The 17589-nt window shown below is 42.3% G+C and overlaps 1 protein-coding gene across 2 annotated transcripts in view; it reads right to left on the bottom strand.

Moving 5' to 3' along the window:
* The window catches only part of LOC110979798 (IgGFc-binding protein-like), a 98524-nt gene that overhangs the window by 49936 nt on the left and 30999 nt on the right, over nucleotides 1-17589 (bottom strand). For both annotated transcript variants that reach the window (XM_087133132.1, XM_087133133.1), the window contains exons 26-46: nucleotides 17341-17546; nucleotides 16779-16950; nucleotides 16195-16314; nucleotides 14655-14869; nucleotides 13461-13568; nucleotides 12217-12357; nucleotides 11607-11751; nucleotides 11196-11375; nucleotides 10848-11041; nucleotides 10103-10277; nucleotides 9052-9171; nucleotides 8400-8611; nucleotides 8011-8118; nucleotides 7379-7534; nucleotides 6768-6921; nucleotides 5475-5654; nucleotides 3535-3749; nucleotides 2791-2965; nucleotides 1258-1371; nucleotides 487-692; nucleotides 186-290 (exon numbers count right to left, since the gene is read on the bottom strand). In XM_087133132.1, the coding sequence (XP_086989258.1) occupies nucleotides 186-290; nucleotides 487-692; nucleotides 1258-1371; nucleotides 2791-2965; nucleotides 3535-3749; nucleotides 5475-5654; nucleotides 6768-6921; nucleotides 7379-7534; nucleotides 8011-8118; nucleotides 8400-8611; nucleotides 9052-9171; nucleotides 10103-10277; nucleotides 10848-11041; nucleotides 11196-11375; nucleotides 11607-11751; nucleotides 12217-12357; nucleotides 13461-13568; nucleotides 14655-14869; nucleotides 16195-16314; nucleotides 16779-16950; nucleotides 17341-17546 (3401 nt within the window). The remainder of the gene's footprint in view (nucleotides 1-185; nucleotides 291-486; nucleotides 693-1257; nucleotides 1372-2790; nucleotides 2966-3534; nucleotides 3750-5474; nucleotides 5655-6767; nucleotides 6922-7378; nucleotides 7535-8010; nucleotides 8119-8399; nucleotides 8612-9051; nucleotides 9172-10102; nucleotides 10278-10847; nucleotides 11042-11195; nucleotides 11376-11606; nucleotides 11752-12216; nucleotides 12358-13460; nucleotides 13569-14654; nucleotides 14870-16194; nucleotides 16315-16778; nucleotides 16951-17340; nucleotides 17547-17589) is intronic.

Below are 17589 nucleotides of genomic sequence, written 5' to 3'. Positions count from 1 at the left end.
AAAATGAACCTACTCACTTTCAAAAATCAAATCACTTATTTAAAATTGAAGGTAAACAAAAGTTGTTCAAAGAGGAGATAATTTAAATTGAAGAAAGAATAAAGGGTACATGAAAAAAATCCTGTAAGAACCTCACATTTGAAAGCTCACCCATGGGCAATACATTGGCCTGCGTTTCTACCTACCACATTCATGCCACTGATTCGAACTTCAATCCCATCTTCAGACACCGGTAATTCAACCTCCAATCCGTTCACCTCTACAGAACGTCTACGGCCAAGTGTGATTTTCTACACATAGATTGAGAGAAATGAAGAAGCTAAATCTAGGGGCTTTATGTTCAGTATTAATGTATATGAGAAAAGAAGAACACCTGATTGAATCTGCACATGCTCTGTAAGAGTGCTGCATGAACCTAACACTTGAGTTTGAGTTGAGTTTTTCATTCTAACTTTGTTGAGTGTATCCCCCGCTTGAAAGCTATACCTTGTCGTCAATGAGGACATGGATGGCCTCTATTCCTGAGGAGAGAGGGGTCAAGCGTGTGCTCTCTTGTATGACCTGAAACGATGGCTCAACATCATCTGGGCAAGTCTTGGCCAGAACGTAGTGACACTCTCCCTCAAATGTGAGGGACGCACCGTCAAAAGTTACAAAGTGTTGAGTGCCATAGCTAAGACACACACCCCGTCCTGCCAAACAACAATGGAAATAGCATTGGTGATGATGGACATAATGCAAAATGAAAGTTTTAGAACATGAGATTTTATAATCATATTTCCCCGAGGTCTGACCAACCAAGATGACTTACATTGGTATCATTTTTAATGAGGCCAGCAGTTCTGATAATTGTTTACAAGATGATATAGTTGGTTGCAAGAAGTTCACAGTTGATGGGAAGTAGGTAATAGTTGACAGGAAGGGGATAATAGTTGATACTGGAGAGGTAGCAGTTGATATCACGCGGATAACATTTAATAGAAAGGGGGCAATTGTTGTTTACAAAGAGATCAGATGGTTGACAGGGGTAAACATGGACACTAAGGAGATAATACTGAACATGGAGGATGGGATAAGAGATGACAGGTAACAGCAAGGAGTCAATAGTTGTCTGCAAGGAGGTCAAGTTGCAGACAGGTCAAAGCCCACAGTTCTTCCAACGGGTGCCTTTTTCACAATGTTCGCATAAAATTTCTTCGGAAAGCTCATGGCTTGTGTGTGACAAACTTCACCAAATGACAAAGAATAGATACTCACGCAGTTCACAACTCTTTCCAGTCCAAAACTCGGTGCATTCACACCAGTAGTCATCGCTACCCACGGGATGGCAGACACCAAAATTCTCACACGGGTCAAATGTGCAAGGATTTACTGTGAGACAATTCAAACAACATAGACTCTCCATTCTACAGATACGAATACTGAAAAGCTAGAGCTCCTTTACACATCCTTCACACACAGAGTTTTGAAACTTGTCAATATGTTTTCTGCCCTACCGGCAGGTAAGTAGCCTGACCAATCTGCTCAGTGAAGAAGTGTCCCCCCCGCCAGTTGAGGACAAAATGGCTAGTGGGACCATTTCTAGTTGGTAACCGGACACAGGCAAAGAAAATTGGTTTGGCACACTTGGTACAGCCTTACATCAAGCATGGGCTTTTGCATGCTGACGGCCCCAACCAAAAGGGATCTTGTGTGACTACGGCGAGTCATCCATGCAAGATAACGCACAGGCTGAAGGATGCAGCTAAAATCCACTTCCAATAGTCAGACGTGTGCAGTCGGGTTATTGAATGCAGCAGCCAACAAGAAACAGCCGCTCGGTGAAATTTTGAGACTGAAACTATACACGTGCAAATTTCTCACAGTATTTGGTTTCAAAATTACAAGTGTTAGTCACAAGGAAACAATGGAACTGTTTGAGTGTTTCTATATGGTTCATGAGTGATTTTGTCATACACATGGACACACCACTGACTGCACCACTGAAAGTTGCATGTAAACTTCCAGTTCCATGGTTTCATGTAACTCTATGGTCAGTGGTTGTGGTTTAAATTGAAGTCACGTCACACTTACGAACCAACTTTTTCAAGGGCATTTTTATTGGTCTCCTACGAATCTCCGGTCAAATTTCTGATAACAACTTTGAAATCCATACCACGACCAGCAAGTCGGAGACCAAGTATTTTCAAGAATAAGACTGTGCTGAACTGGTCTTGAGACCAATACCAGTCTTGAAATAAAGGCTACAATAATGGCTATTGCTACAAGAAAACATGCCATCTCTCATTCATGTATGGATACTCTCAACATTTACAGGGTCACGTTTTTGACATGTGACACCAATGATGTCTAGTACACAAGAATGAGCTTAATACTGGCAGCATTAACCCTACTTTGGGCAAAGCATCAAAGGAAACATTACACTACGTTAGCTCTTGAGATGGGCATTTTCAAGTTACCGTGTACAATGTACCAGCCAAAACTCCTATGTGTCAGATGGGGGGGAGGTAAATTTTAAAAACCAATCAAATCTTCTACCACCATCTTCGGTTTTGACTAGAATTTGAGTCACAGAGCGAAATAATGAGGATGACTTTGGCAGCAAAATTCTAGTTTAAGAACATTCATATTGTCCTTCATTCAGAATGCACTGCTGAAGCTGAACAAATCACTTAACATCAACAGAGAGTACAGATATATGTCAGAACTCTAACAAAACGCTGCAGGATGGCATGGCTCGGTTCCTGAGAGCAACTCGCCCCAGTACACAGACTACTTGCTCAGACTTACAGTTGCATTCTTCGATTCCGTCCCCTATCAGTGGCTCCTGGCAGCGGCATCGTCTCTCGCCATCTTCCAGGATGCACTCAGCATTTTCGTGGCATGCGATGGGGGCGCATTGGACTTCACTGTCGTTACATACACATCCCATTTTGCAGTCAGCAGTCAGGAAGTGCTCTCCTTGCTGCGAAAAGTCAAGTGTGGGTGGTTACTTTTTAGATGCCACAGAATTCACATTGGGAGTTTGCCCTTCCCTGACTAAAAATGAAATATGCACCTCTCATAGATGAAAACTTCTGTCAGCATTTAAGCAAAAGAATAGGTGTCAACAGATATGATGCAATGGCAGACTGTCCACTAGATGACATGCCAAAAAGGGCAGAGGTATTATATCAAAATTTCACTCGCTTAAGTTTGGATTTTATGAAAATTGTTTTTGCAGCTTACTACAAATGGGCTGATGAAAAGAAACTGAGATGTTTATATGTTGTAAAAACTACAACCTTCCTCAGAAACTCCTGTGTGGGTCAAATCAAGTGTATTCGATAAACTGTTTCTTTTCTCACTTAGCTGTTTTTCCATAGGCGCGTTTTCTGAGCACCTTAAGTATTATCCTACGCAAGCTACGGTACCCAGGGGCTTCAGAAAAATCCTTGGTCTCATTACCAGAAATGATCAATAATGTTAATAATGATAATAACAATGAACATTTGGCAAAAGTGGCACGGGTCTAGCCCAATACTGATCTCATACCATAAAATAGGCTCCTCCATGGTAGCAGCCACATTGGTCTGGGGGTACGCAGCGTTCACCACTCAACACCGTGCCTTCCTCACACTGGCACCCCTCCCGGCAGGGTTGAGTGCAGCCTGTGGAGTTGCTACGGCCACTGTCTCTCATGTCTCTGCACGTCATTGGGCAGCCGGGAGCACACAGCCTGTAGCTGGAGCCAGCGGGGCATCGGAATGCTGCAGCAAAGATGGAGCAAGGACAAGTATCACTGCACCGTCTATGGTAAGCAAGAATCTTCTGTGCTAAGCAGTTCCTGCAATAAATTTTACATAGCTTGGTGTATTTTTATACGAAGCATAAACCTTGTGCCACAAATTCGTGGCATAGTTGTGCATTATATTTACGGTCGACTTCACAAAAACTTCCTTTGCTGCTAGTTTTAATTATATGAATCAAACAGTTTTTAAATTGGCCCCACCCGCGATTTTTAAAACTTGATCTCTCTTCATTGGAACTGGGCAGAAAATCTCAAAAAATCCCTGTCAACCAAACAAGTTAATCCTTACCATTAAAAACCGTACCTTTTTATGACAACCCTCAAAAATGCACTTTTGTGTTACAATTTACATTACTTTTAATTTGGGTTTACAATTTTAAAAGGGTAGTTTGGTGTCTTAATGTCTTTAACCTTACTTATCAAATTTTGTTTTGCTATCTTAAAGGGTATTTTCATGAGCTGTCATGTCATTCAAGGGAAAAGACCTCAGTGTTGCATTGTGCACATTTGCGAACAAAATCTGCTCGTATTTCTGATATTTTTCAGTTCTAAATTTCCTCTTGCTTTGTGATTTGCTACTGTGTAAGTACATGTATATGAGCCAATGAGTAATTCCTAGTCAGAAATGTTTTTAACCACTTCCTGCCGGGGACTCGGGAATCGGAGATGTATGGTTTATATGCGTGGCCAGGGTCTCCGAACTCGGACAAAGGAAACAGGGCCCTGTAACAAAAGACCGTACTCCGAACAAAAGACCAGGCTGCTGGGCATTACGGACATTTTTCACTCTCAAAAGTGGTGATAATCCAGCCTTGTTTTGAAACCGTATACCAGGGTTTGGGGCATTGAGAGCGAGCAGATTACCACCGGGGACAAAAGCGCTCCACCACCGCAGCGATGAGCCACACAGCACCGCTGCATGCTAATCTGGCCCCTATTGAAAAGAGGTCAGCAGTGCACTGAGCCAGGTTCGTGAACAAAAGACAGTTATACAACACCGCACAATCTGGGCTCTGTTTACAAGGCTGCAGGCCTGGCTGAAATACTCGGGCATCGATGAAGGTCACCTGTCAACTTAGAGTAGTGCCTAAAGATTACTTTGTGCGGCGTTAAATGAAATGGTGAATTTTTGAAGGATTTTGAAAACGGAAAAAATGATAGTCATGCCGGCCCAGCATCATCAACATTGAAAAATGCCCCGGCATGAAGTGGTTGATGAGAATTTTAGTTTCACAACCAAAGAGAAAATTATAAATGGCATTACCTTGACCAAAAATATACTGACTTTTGTAAAAGGCAAGGAATAACAACCTACGTTTGATATACAGACTCACTGAATTTGTTTACGATATCTGTGCAATACTTCTTACCACTCCAGAGAATGTCAAAGGAGTGATATTAGCTACTAATGTAAACCATGCCATGCCCATAGGCCAAGTTTAGGTTCTACACACGGTCTGCTTTCACAGACTTCTCAGACTATGTACCAAACAATGGGGAAATTAGCGAGAAGAAATGGCAAATGTCAGTTGCAGGTGGGTTGGGGCATGCGCTGTGGTTTAACCAATCAGCAGTGTCTGTGTATACACAGGTTACGAGCTACCAAGATTCTTGCGAATTGACTTTTAAAGTTTTGTTGTCCCTACTGTTCCATTCAGCAAAACCCTGACGAGTCAAGACTTACAGCAGAAATCTTCACGTCTCCACTCTTCAATCTCCACCCCGGCCCAGAGGCAGTCGTCAGCGTATTTGGCCACGTCCTCGCACAACGCACCTCTGTCTGGCAGGGTGCTGCACAGGTCATACAGGCAGCTTTCATAGTAGCCCTGAGGGTTGATGTCATCATGGCACTCCCTAAAGGGACCTGCCAACAATGTTTGAGCACGGAGAGAAAATGTTTCGTTTCTGAACCCACCTCTTCTGGACCGTCATAAAAAAAAAATGAGCCTGATGGCAAACATCTGATCAACAGGTTGTGACAGACTTATGGTTCTTGAGTGATTTTGTGTTAATATACAGAAATTTTTACATGTTTATTATAATAATATAAATAATCAATGTCGGGTATATTTTCTCAAATATACATGAGAAAGATCCATTCTATATGAAATAAGTTGTCTGTGATGTGTAACAACAGGCTCCTTTTTCAGAGAGTTACCCCACTTTCGATGTCATCCAACAAAAGGCCAAATGACTGATCAAGTTGCAAGCTCCAAATAAGGGTGTCCAAAAAGACAGAACTCTTCAGGGGTAAGAGATAGGTATTCACAAAGCCAAACAGATTGTGAAGAGATCACACATGGGGTGAGTAGGAGATGGATGGGTGGGGTAACAGGGTTTGGTGGGATGAGATGAGATGGGGTGCAGTGTTGTGGGGTGGGGTATAAAAGGGATAGGTCAGGGTGGGAAAAGGTGGGTACTGGTCATGTCTTTGTAAGGTGGCAAACAATGTTAACAGTGATTCTTTTCTTTTTCCATGAAAATAAACAATGTCATCAATCTTGCATGATGAACAGGGAAGTACTTGCACTTAAAGTGCCTTGAGATCACTGGCACTCTTTAACCCTAACAGTCCTCAGTCCTCCAACAGGTGAAGGATTGAGGCGTGTTAGGGTTAAGCATTACAAATGCTGTTACAAATAAGGTATTAGAGAGACATGCCACCATCAGGGACACCTTTGAGAGACACTGGGTACACTTATTCTACTTTCATTAGTAAATGAAAAGTTTTCCGTTTTGGGGGAACAGTTAGATGGTAAGGAGTCTAATACAGAAGTGAGCAAAACTTTGTTTCAAGCAAGCTTCTCCGTTGAGGAGTCCAAGGTTGTCAAACTTTGAGCCTAAGTCTATGGGACTGGGTTCATTATTGTTATCAATCAGGAGGGATTACATTATAATAGCAGGCAATATTTGCAATTTACTTTTCTCATTTTCAAAGATCCAAATCCTGCGTTTCCTAACATCGAAGTACACTTACCATTCTCTTGAGTGATGATGCGGCAGAGTTGCGTAGCTAGGTTGACACTGTCACTGTTTTCTTCACAGGGGTTGTAGGAATCACCCGGGGGCTCTGTTTCATTGCAGTCATGACCATACACCCAGCTGTTGCCGAAGCTGTTTTCGTCTTCAACCTAATGTGCATACAAATCCAACACTAGTTTGCAATCACCGCAGTGCACATTATCATCAATGTTATCAAAATCGAAGCAATTAATCAGATGTTGTCTAAGGGTTTGGGCTACTTTGGATAAAAGCTTTTCTGTGATATATTTTTGCTTTTGACTGGTTTAGTTTGGTTTGGTTGGTTTTGTGTTTGAGAGTGGATTTTATTTTTTCCTTTTCAAAGATTGAAATATCTTGTAAAGTAAAAATCGTTCGCAAATGAAACCCCTATTAAGATGCCAACAGTAATTTAATCAGATCAAACAGCTGCAATCACTGGATTTTTCATTCTCTGATTATGTGACAAAAATATACACAGTGTGCTACTATCAACCAACCCATGCCTCGACAAAAATGTAGTAAACTGACGATTAAGGGCATATGACACCAAAAAATCATTGGGATGAGGGGAGGAGGTGCTCTTACCACTCGTCCTCCTGGCGTTGTGAAGTCATTATCTGGATCCTCGTCATACGTGCCACACAGGCCCCAAGTACGATTCAAGTAATCTGGGGATACCTCAATGGAGAAGGCGTTGGTGCCGTCCCATTCCAGCTTGACATCAAAGTCTGTCTGGAGCACCTGTACAAGAACGTTTGTAGGGTGAAGTCGTGAGGGGCAGTTAAACACTTGGAATTTAAACAAAAATTCAAAGAAAAAAAGCTGTATGCTCCACGGCAAAAATATCTCCTACTCCTAATTTGCATGAGATCCTATAATATCAAACTGATTTAGAAGTAAGAAAGCCACGTGATCACACTCTGAAGTCCCCTGCTTATCACCTCTACCCTTAAAGTTTGTAAAAAAATCAAACTGAAATTGGAGGATCAAGGACTGTTGGAATAGAGAAGAAATGCTTTAAATGTTAACTGGAAGTTTATGAAATCTGTAGGATCAGATATCATTTCATGAGGCCACAATGTTCAATAGGTGCATGAATTGTCTGGTTACATTTGATGACCTTAAACTGAAAACAAAATGAAAATTCACAATTTTCAAAATGATTAAAACAGTTCTTTGAGTAATTCCTATCAGCAATTACGTCTGAACTTTCTTACTAGTTGTTTTCCGACTCGCTTGATAGATACTCCTTCAAAAGGGTACACAGGTGTATTGAATTCAACCCCATTGATTCGTACTTCGCGGTCTTGAAGAAGTTCAATTCGCTGAAAAACAAATAAAACAGGTTATAAAACCAGGCAGAAGGCATATCATTGTATTTCTGTAACAGCAAAATATGTATAAGGCTCTTTGCAACAGCATAACTACCCGTGCCCCTGCAATGGAAACATTAATTTCATTCGGTCAGACTGAATGTTCCATTGCACTCAGCTTTATCCCATGGAATAGAACATTCCATCTGTCACCTCATGACATATTTCTTACCACTGCTTTCTTCAACATTTAAAGATAGACTCTTGCGATGAGAAACTATTTGTCTCCTTACCACATCTCCAGCAATAATGTGAAGCTCCTCCGTCAGGGCTACTCGACGGTTCCTGCGGGCGGGCCTGTGCTGGGCAACCACTTCAAACGGAATCTCCTCATCCTTCAAGGTGCTCCTGAACACAATGTATCGACACTTGCCCTGGTAATTGAACCTGCGTCCGTCAAAGCTCGTGTAGTGCGGATCCCCATGACCAGAGCAGATCGCCATGCCTGACAGAGAGGTGAGACAAAGGGGTGGAGGGAAGGGGGAAAATGAATTTGATGAGCTGCCCAGAAAAAGTGATTGTCAGTGACAACACCTAACAGATTCCAACCTCTTTCCCATAAAACTTTTGCATTTAGATGTTTGACAGAAATATGGTGACCCAGTCACAGAAAAATGAGTAAAAGGACTGTAATTACTTTTTATCCACCTAAAATCTTGTACAGACTGTAGAGATGAAGAAATTGAGATACAGTGGCATTGTCTTGATCTCATAGCTTGTATAGACTAATATACAAATATTTCACGCTTTGAGAAGTCTAGTAAAACTAGCCTTCTGAAGGTGGTCCATCAAGCATTCTACAGAGGAGGAAAAGTAGTGTGGTCTATTCAAATGTTAGCTAGTGCACTTTAGCAAGGCAATCAATGTCAGCTTTGCATCACTAACCAGTGCTACAATCCTCTCCCGACCAGCCTCGGCGACATGCACAATGGAAATTGCCGTCACCATCGCTGACGCATTCACCATTCTCCGAACAATGCTCCTCTCCGGTGTAGCATGGATCCTCTGAAATGATGGCAATCAAGGGGCAAAACAGTGTCTTATGAGTGCAGTCTCCTGACATCAGACAGAGCATATGGTTCAACATGTTAAGTAGCCTCCCGTTCTTTTCGGGACCCCACATACTCACAAAAGAGAAACTTCACATTGTGCTACTACTGACCCATTACTCAACTTGCCACCTCAACCACAAAAAAATTCACTTCAAATTTCAACACATTACGTGGATCACAAATGAGTCTGGTTTACGTATTACAGTGAGACACGCTTCCGACAAAGGAGAAATGCCTTCAAGAAAATGGTAGAACATGTATGTGGCTCCCTCTACAAGAATGAGTTTCATGTGCCCAACCTGACTTCGGCAGGTGTTTGGTTATTGATAGAAAGGCAATAATATACTTGCATGTGGACCTCCCCATGAGATTTTGTGTTATTGTTATGCACAGTTCGGTTAAGATTTCTCGAGTAAAACTGTCCAAACAAGCTTCACAAGCATCCTCAGCCACTGTCCCTCAAACCATCCCCCCCCAAAGTTCCATTTCTTTCAGCCTCCTTCTTGACATCCTATGCATTGTGACTTTTTAATAGAAATATACTCATCAAAAGCAACTTCAAATATGTGACCCGGTACATCGAAATCAGGAGTAAGTCGCAAATTGACGTTTTGAGATATGTACATGGTCAGAAAGAGAATTTCATAAGCTTTCAAATGGTACACATTACAAGTGTGTTGATTGTAACCTTTCATACATACACCTCCAAAATACACAGAAACCACCACATCAATTTTTTCAACATTTGCCCACAACTCCACTTTACTCGGCCATTACGTCAAATGGCCTCAGCAACTTATTCCTGATTACGATGTGCCAGGTCACACATGATGTGGAGGTAATCAAAGGAGAGGCAGAAGATTAACGTGGGAGATCCGACTCACGTTGGCATTCGTATCCGTCTCCGTAGTAGCCCTCATTACAATAGCAGCCGTGCTGACCATCCCTGACTCCGCACGTCGCATTCTCATGACACGACTGAGCCACACAGCTGACAGTTCCTGGCCCGTCGCAGGTACACAGCATGGTGCAATTATCATTGACATATGAATCGCCAGGCTAACAAAAATTGGAGAACAGAGAAAAAGAAATGATGGGAATCCAAGCATTACAGCACGAAAGTTGACATACCACAGCACTTCAGATCAAGGGCAAGTTCCCATGCACTTTCAATTTTCTGGTTCAGCACTGAACAAAAAAATCATTTTTTCCAATGCTGTAGAAAGAGGAAGTGAAAAGTCCCCTGACAGCTATTTTTGAACAGCATCACTCCAGGTATTTTTCCTGACACAGTTCAAAACAGCATCCCCTAAGACAAATGGGGCGAAGTGCAGGAAACAAGGACAAAGGCAAGTTTCAAAAGCCAAATAAAAAAGCAGGATATATTTACTACTTTCAAGACTACGCCAGCACTGACAGGTATATGTACTGTGCAACTCTCTGCAGGTGTTTACAAATTCTGTATTCTTTCCAAAATAACTGTACGTTGATATTTTTTTTAAATTGTTAAACAAAATATGGAAAAATCTATACTGGTTGGCAGCTCTGTAAAACCATGTAAGCAACTTAATCCAAATCTGAACTTAATGCTTCACACCTTCATCTGAGCGACCATGCTACATCACTTACCTCCAAGTAGAAACGCCCACTGCAACCACATTCTTCTTGCCGGACGCACTCGTCGCCGCTGAGCAAGTATCCGTCGTTACACTCGCAACCCTCCACACACGGAAAAGGGCAAAACTCGGCAGTGCCGTTCGGGCAGCGCGCCGGGCAGGCAGACATGCAGCGACTGTAGTGGGAGTGTTCAGGGCATTCAAGTGCTGCAATCAAACAAAAAAATGAAATCGAAGCAAAAATACAGAAATAAAGAATACAGAAATTTGACAAAGGTGATTTGAGCGAATCATGACTACGTTTGGCTGAAAAGAAAGAATAAACATTTATGATTACAGTAAAAAAAAAAAACCAACTTACGGCAGACTTGTGGACTCCTCCAAATGCCGACTGGGAGCCCTGATTCTTGGCACACGTCTGCATAGAATGATACACTGGGACAGAAGTTGGGAAACTCCGGGTAGGTAGTACACAGGTCAAAAACGCAGCTTTCATAAAAACTGTCCGCAAGACCAAGGCTAGAGCAGGAGCTGAACGTATCTGGACACCGAAGGAAGGAAGGAAAAAACCCACTATTATCTGTGCCCACAGTTCTCACTCTGAAGTCATTATAAACTCTGAAGTTATCGCTCTCCAAACGATTCAATCAGCTTTCCTCTTTGCTGTCTGTGTAATACTCAAAGCAGAGTCATCAATTCCAGGGTTCATTTCTCCTCCAACCAATGGCCGTTTATTTGGGGTTTTTTTTGTCATGTCATGACCACAGCATACCTGAGTAGACTATGCTGCAGACTTCTTGCACAAGGACAAGCACGACTGGGTTGGGGTGGCACACAAATGGTGTCGGCTCCTCATCGGATTCACAGTCTTGCCCCTCGACCGCCCAGCTGTTGCCAAAAGCCTCCGGGGTTTCAAACTGTCATAAAGGAGGTGAAACACATAGTGATACTCCAAGAGGAAGAAAAGACCAAAGTGGACAATTTCAATTATCAATACGTAACTTAGATGATTCAGAAAAAGATTACTCGCTGCAGATAGGAATTCCGTAGCTGGGTGTCCCTTCAGTTAAAAATTCTCAAGTGATCATACACCACTGTGTACGGTTTCAGCAACAAAGCCCATGCCATTAGATTAGATTGTGTGAGGTAATTGTCCAGAAATCACAAGAATCTCTCAGAAACTCCAAAAAGTTAAGATGTTTTTAGAAGCAGTTGAAATTCTGCTTTAAGTGTTAATAAGTGTCCCTTGTTAAAGTCAACAGCAAGAATTGTTGGAGCTTATTTCCATGTCGAAAATTCACGTATCCTCTACTTACCACGCTTCAACAGCAAATAAGAAGAGGTTAGAAAAATATCAAAAGAAATAGTCAAGGACAACTTACCTCACCAAATTCATCCTCGGTATTACCATTCCAGTTTCCACAGAGGCCACAGGTGTTGTTGAAATAATCTGATGACAGTGAAATATCAACATCATAGCGTCCGTTCCACCGAACCTCCAGACCAAAGGGAGTTTCCATTACCTGTCAAAGTTGAATAGCAAGAGCATTGTCAGCAACGTCTCGCGGACAAGTGAGGGGTAATATGGACCGTTTGGGTGGAGCAAGCAATGCTTTCCTTTCAATTTCACCAAGGCTGAAGATGATACCACCATGGATTCCTGTTGGATTTGATCTTATTGGCAGTGTTGTAGTTGAAAACCTTAAACCTCGAGACTGAAACCAAAGACCGTCACCAAGACCAGAAGGTGGAGCTTGAGACTGAGACTTCAGGGCTTGAAGTTGGGAGGAAGACCTCATGAGCAACACTGAGACAGGGTCTCCCCAACCAATTAGAGGGAAACATAAGGGAATGTTTCATAATTACAGAAGGCGGTATTTACTGCGGTACCACTGTATTTTTGCGGTACCAGCATTAAGCCCTTTCGGGTAACTAGTGCGGTGCCGCTAAAAAAAACAGCGATACCGCAGTAAATACCGCCTTCAACAATTATGAAACGCTCCCTAAATATTAATGGACAATGTCACTTTTAAGTTATATCCATTTAGATAAGTGGGGGAAAAAACAAATAAAGACTCAAGGGAAGAACTTGATAAAATGCCATTTTGGGGAAACAAAATGGAACATCTGTGCTTCAACAACTTGCGTTCTTGTGAACTGGCTAAGGTTAACAAGTCTGATGATGTCCAGATGCTTTAAAAACATCCTGAACAGTTTTAATTGGTATATGCCATGCATTTTGTTAGGCTGGGATTTTCCTTTCCTGCTTCCATTGTAAGATAAGATCTTTACAGTCAAGACCAAGCAGGTTCCTGAGATTTTTGCTCTCCGACCAAGACCACAATCTGAAAACCCTGAAATTGCCATACCTCAGTGGTCTTGAAAATGTATACCGCTACTTGTTAATTCCAAACAATAATTGCAATCCCGTCAGCTGCTCCAGTCAATCAAAACTTCACACACTCAATCTATAACCACTGTTGACAGGAATGATGGAGTCCAAAACTCTATTAACCCTAACCCTCCTCAATCCTTCACCTGTTGGAGGACTGAGGAGGGTTTAGGGTTAAAGATGAACATATTAGAAGTATTCTTAAAGGTTCATGATATCACTATGGGTCCTTACAAGGTATTTGCCCCGTCTAATGACTTGAAGGCCTCCAAACCCAACCACAGGGGGCTTGGCTTCAACACCGTTGACGTACAATTTCCTGTTTCGTTTGAAGGCAAACACCTGTTGGTGAGTGAATCCAAAAAACACATCTAAAACATGACTTTTAGGTGACAATTTACTGGAAAATGGGAGCTTTGATGCTGTTACAAGTATGGGGATCACTGCAGAAGTGGCCATGTTGAGAAAACTGGATAAAATCCAATGATAACACCATAGTGAACTGTATTTTAGTGTTGAACGCACTGCATGTCGACCAGGGCCACAGTTCAGCATTGGAAATAATTTATTTATCCATTTGTTTTGCTTTGAAAAACTCCAATACAAAATTCTAAAAAAATCTAGTGACTGGATAACAAAATGAGGCCTATCTACTTAAAAATTATGAAGAAGACTTTAAACCACACATCAAATCGAAATAAAAATTACATGTTCAACAACTTATGTAAGATTTGTCTGATTGAATGCAAAGGTAACGAAACAAGCTTAAAGAAGTTACTGATAGAAACAATTTGTGGGACAGCCAATGTTAGATATCTGCTTGTACAATCACGTAACCAAGTAACCACGAAAGCACTGTTGCTTCTGAGAGTTTGAATGTAAGGCCGTGAGCTTCAAAGGGGAGTATTGTTTCAAAGAGATGAGAGACAAGGCAAATTTTTCAAATAACTAAACTGCATCATGACTCTGAAGACAGTAACTGAAGACCATTCATGTCAGTTCAATAATCAGAGTAACTGTCACAACTAGCAATCATGGAGGATGTTTTCAAATTTGTTTAATTACCATAGCTTATACATTGATGTACACAGTGATGTCTAACATTGGCATCTGAATATGCATGAGGTATTTAGGTTCGCTTGAGAAGGAGGGTCAATGTAAGCTCCCCAGTGTATCAGAAGTTGACAACAAGTTCTCTAAGAAAAGTGTTTGCCTACGTCCAATACCTTGGGGAGCTATTAAAAACCATGACCAATTTGTGCAATTACAACAGTGAAGGACAAAAACTCAATATTGAAAACTCCAGCCAAGTTATCTGCTTAGCACATGTGGTGGTACACTGACTGTGAAAGCTGGTACACAAACACTTTGCTAATGGGGTGAGAATCTAATTACTGATGGACGACACTCAGTGGTCCACAAACCTACCGTCCCATCGATCTCAACGTAGACAGCCCTGGTACGTGAAGGCCCCTGGCCACTCTCTCTCACTTTCTGGTTCTCCTGGATTACGCGGAAGGCGGGACCATTGCCAGGATCACAGGGCTGAAGCAGGACGTACTTGCAGCCCCCTTGGTAGTTAAAGTTGACACCGTCCAAGGAACGATAATGGGGATCTCCATGAGCATAGCAGTGACCTTGGGCTGTGCAGAATAAGACAGACAAATACAGTCAAACCTGCCTTAGCGACACACCTGTGTATAACATCCACCTGTCATTAACGACCATTTCCAAATCCCCCATCTAAAAACTACTGTTTACATACTGCGTATAATGGCCCACTGCACAACGTGACCAGCAACTGCCCATTTTTGCATCTGTACGGGCGCCAACATCTGTACACAATGACTGCAACTTGGGAGCCGTAAAAGAAATTGACTAGTATAAACCACTTCTGCCACAGTCGTTTGATTCTTGAGATAATTAAATAGCCAAGCAAACTACAGTATTTAGGATTAGTCAATTAATTCCGAGGTCACTTCCAGGATCTTTTCGATCTTAATCTCAGTCTTAAGTTGCATTCACAAAACAGACTGACTCTACTTGGGACAGAAGAACTCAATGGTCACTAAATAAGGCAGGGCTGACTGACATTACTTTGATGGACATGTTCCACTACCTGCATAGTGAGACCACCTGACCACTTTTTCCGTTTCCCCTTGAGTGGTCTTTCTGGGCAGGTTTGACTGTACAACTTCAGTTTGATCTTAAAACAAACACTAGAGTGAAGATAACTGGACAGCTACAACTATGGGCCCCAAGCTTTTCCAAGAGAGGGCGCTATTTTCTTAACAACAGAGGCTCCTTTGGTCAGAACTGAACTTTGCTGGTTCACAAAACGACTAGGAAATGTATGCTTCACAGTTGCATCACTGCCGACAAAATAAACACTCCTGATCAACACGGCTTTTTTCAACCGATGAGGGAGTGCTTCTGCTGGAGGCGGATATCACACTGAGGTGAGTGCGCTGTAGCCAGGCTGTGGAACTGAACTGAAATGCCCCCACTGTAATGCTTTCCAACTGATGTGAGCCTTGGTTGTTCAGCTGGGTGTGTGTGTTTGGCAACATGAGCACATTCAGCATGCCAATGCCGAGCTTAAAATGTTTGGAGAAGAGTCATACACCCTTAACTAAGTGTACTGAGATGTTACAAATGTTCTTTAAACAAATTTGTCAATCAGTACACAAAAAACAGAGACACGTTGAAAACACTGTGCTGAGTAGCTGGATTTTGCCCCCAAACTGTAACTTTCAAACCATCACAGCCAACAGGTTTGGCTTTCAGTTTAAAAAAGGAAAAGATACAGTGTCCAAAATGAAACACAGCCCACAGCAGAGACAGCATTGACCTCAAAGCTTCTCAACAGTTATTTGCACATTTACAGATGTTTTTATGAGATAAAACAACCAAATCTCTCAAGATTGAGGGTTATACTAATGCTGGTACAGTGGTACTACTGACTTACTTCGCTCGCTGCAGTTATATCCTCCAGAGCCTCGGAAGCAGACGCAATAATAGCCACTAGCCCGCCTTGCATCACGTACGCACCGTCCATTGTTACATGGATTGGGATCACAGGGGTCATCTGAAAGACAAACGGTGTGGATGCCGAGTTGAACTCAAAATGGGATGGAAAACAAGCACATCTGCGGCATGAAATTTCTTGATTATAAAATTCTAGACAGGTTTCTCCTAAAAGCATGAGGAGTTGATAACCAGGGCATGTTCTTGGAGCAACTCTGAAACTAACAACAAAAATACTGCAAATTCTTTAATGACTAATGCAAATGTTTCAAAAGTGCTTCACATTTACCAGCCCTATTCCTCAGGCCATGAAATCAATTCCACTCAAGCATTTCAAGATCAGGACTATCTGGCGATATGGTATCTACCATCACAGATCATTTCTACTCTTGGTAGAAGGGAAGTAAATGTTGTAAACTGTCCTGCTCGAGAACATATGGACTCTTTATTGCTCTAAGAAATTTTGCTCTTGATGACTTTGCAAAGACTAGGTGTAAAAAGGTCTGCAGCGTTCTGCATTCTTACCCACGCATATGTCTCCATTATCTATGAAGCCTTCATTGCAAAAGCATCCATGGACCCCATCCACGGTACCACAGAAGCGGTTGCCAGCACAGCTGAATGGTAGGCAAACTGGCTGTCCGGATGCACAGGTGCACCTCATTGTACAGTTGCTATTCAAGAAGATCTCAGAGGTCTAGAAAGAGACAAACGTGGGCTTCTCAGGAAGTACCAAGTTGAAACGGTTTGTCTGCACTACTTCCTCGGTACAAAGACAGCTATTAGGCCTTGTTTGCAGTTGGTTGTGGCAAAAGCTGGAGGCATGCAAAATTATCAAGACGCAGACAGTTGGGGAAGAGAATTGAAAAAAAAAAAAAAGATCCCGGTTCTAACTCTGGAAATGTTTTTATAATATGCCCCTTCAAGATGGTTCAGTACCAACTCTTGAAGCCTAAGTGGTACTGTAAAGGGGGAAAACCTTAAGTTGACCTGGCTTAGTCCACGTACGGAAAGACAAGGCAAATGCAGTATTCCTCATTACTTTTTCCAGAAGGGCATATTAAAAAGAAGTCACCAAATGGCTCACTGTGTGATAGAGGCCTTCAAAGTAACAGCCACACTGGTCTTCGGGTACGCATCTCTGATCACCGTCCAGGACGTGTCCGTCCTCACACTGGCAGCCCTCCACACAGGGCAAGAGGCATACAAAGTTGTCCAGCCGATCCTCACCACACAGCCTGGGGCAGGCGCTCATGCATGGGCTGTACCTGGAGTTGTCTGGACACTTCAGAGCTGACGAGGCATAAACGAGGTGAGGAAATAAAACCTCAAGCTT

The sequence above is a fragment of the Acanthaster planci genome, linkage group LG02 (genome assembly GCF_054643075.1).
Source record: "Acanthaster planci isolate LZ-2023a linkage group LG02, COTS_SCS, whole genome shotgun sequence".
Classification (NCBI taxonomy): domain Eukaryota; kingdom Metazoa; phylum Echinodermata; class Asteroidea; order Valvatida; family Acanthasteridae; genus Acanthaster; species Acanthaster planci.
Note: the sequence above shows the minus strand (reverse complement) of the source record. Positions and strands in the feature narration are given on the sequence as shown.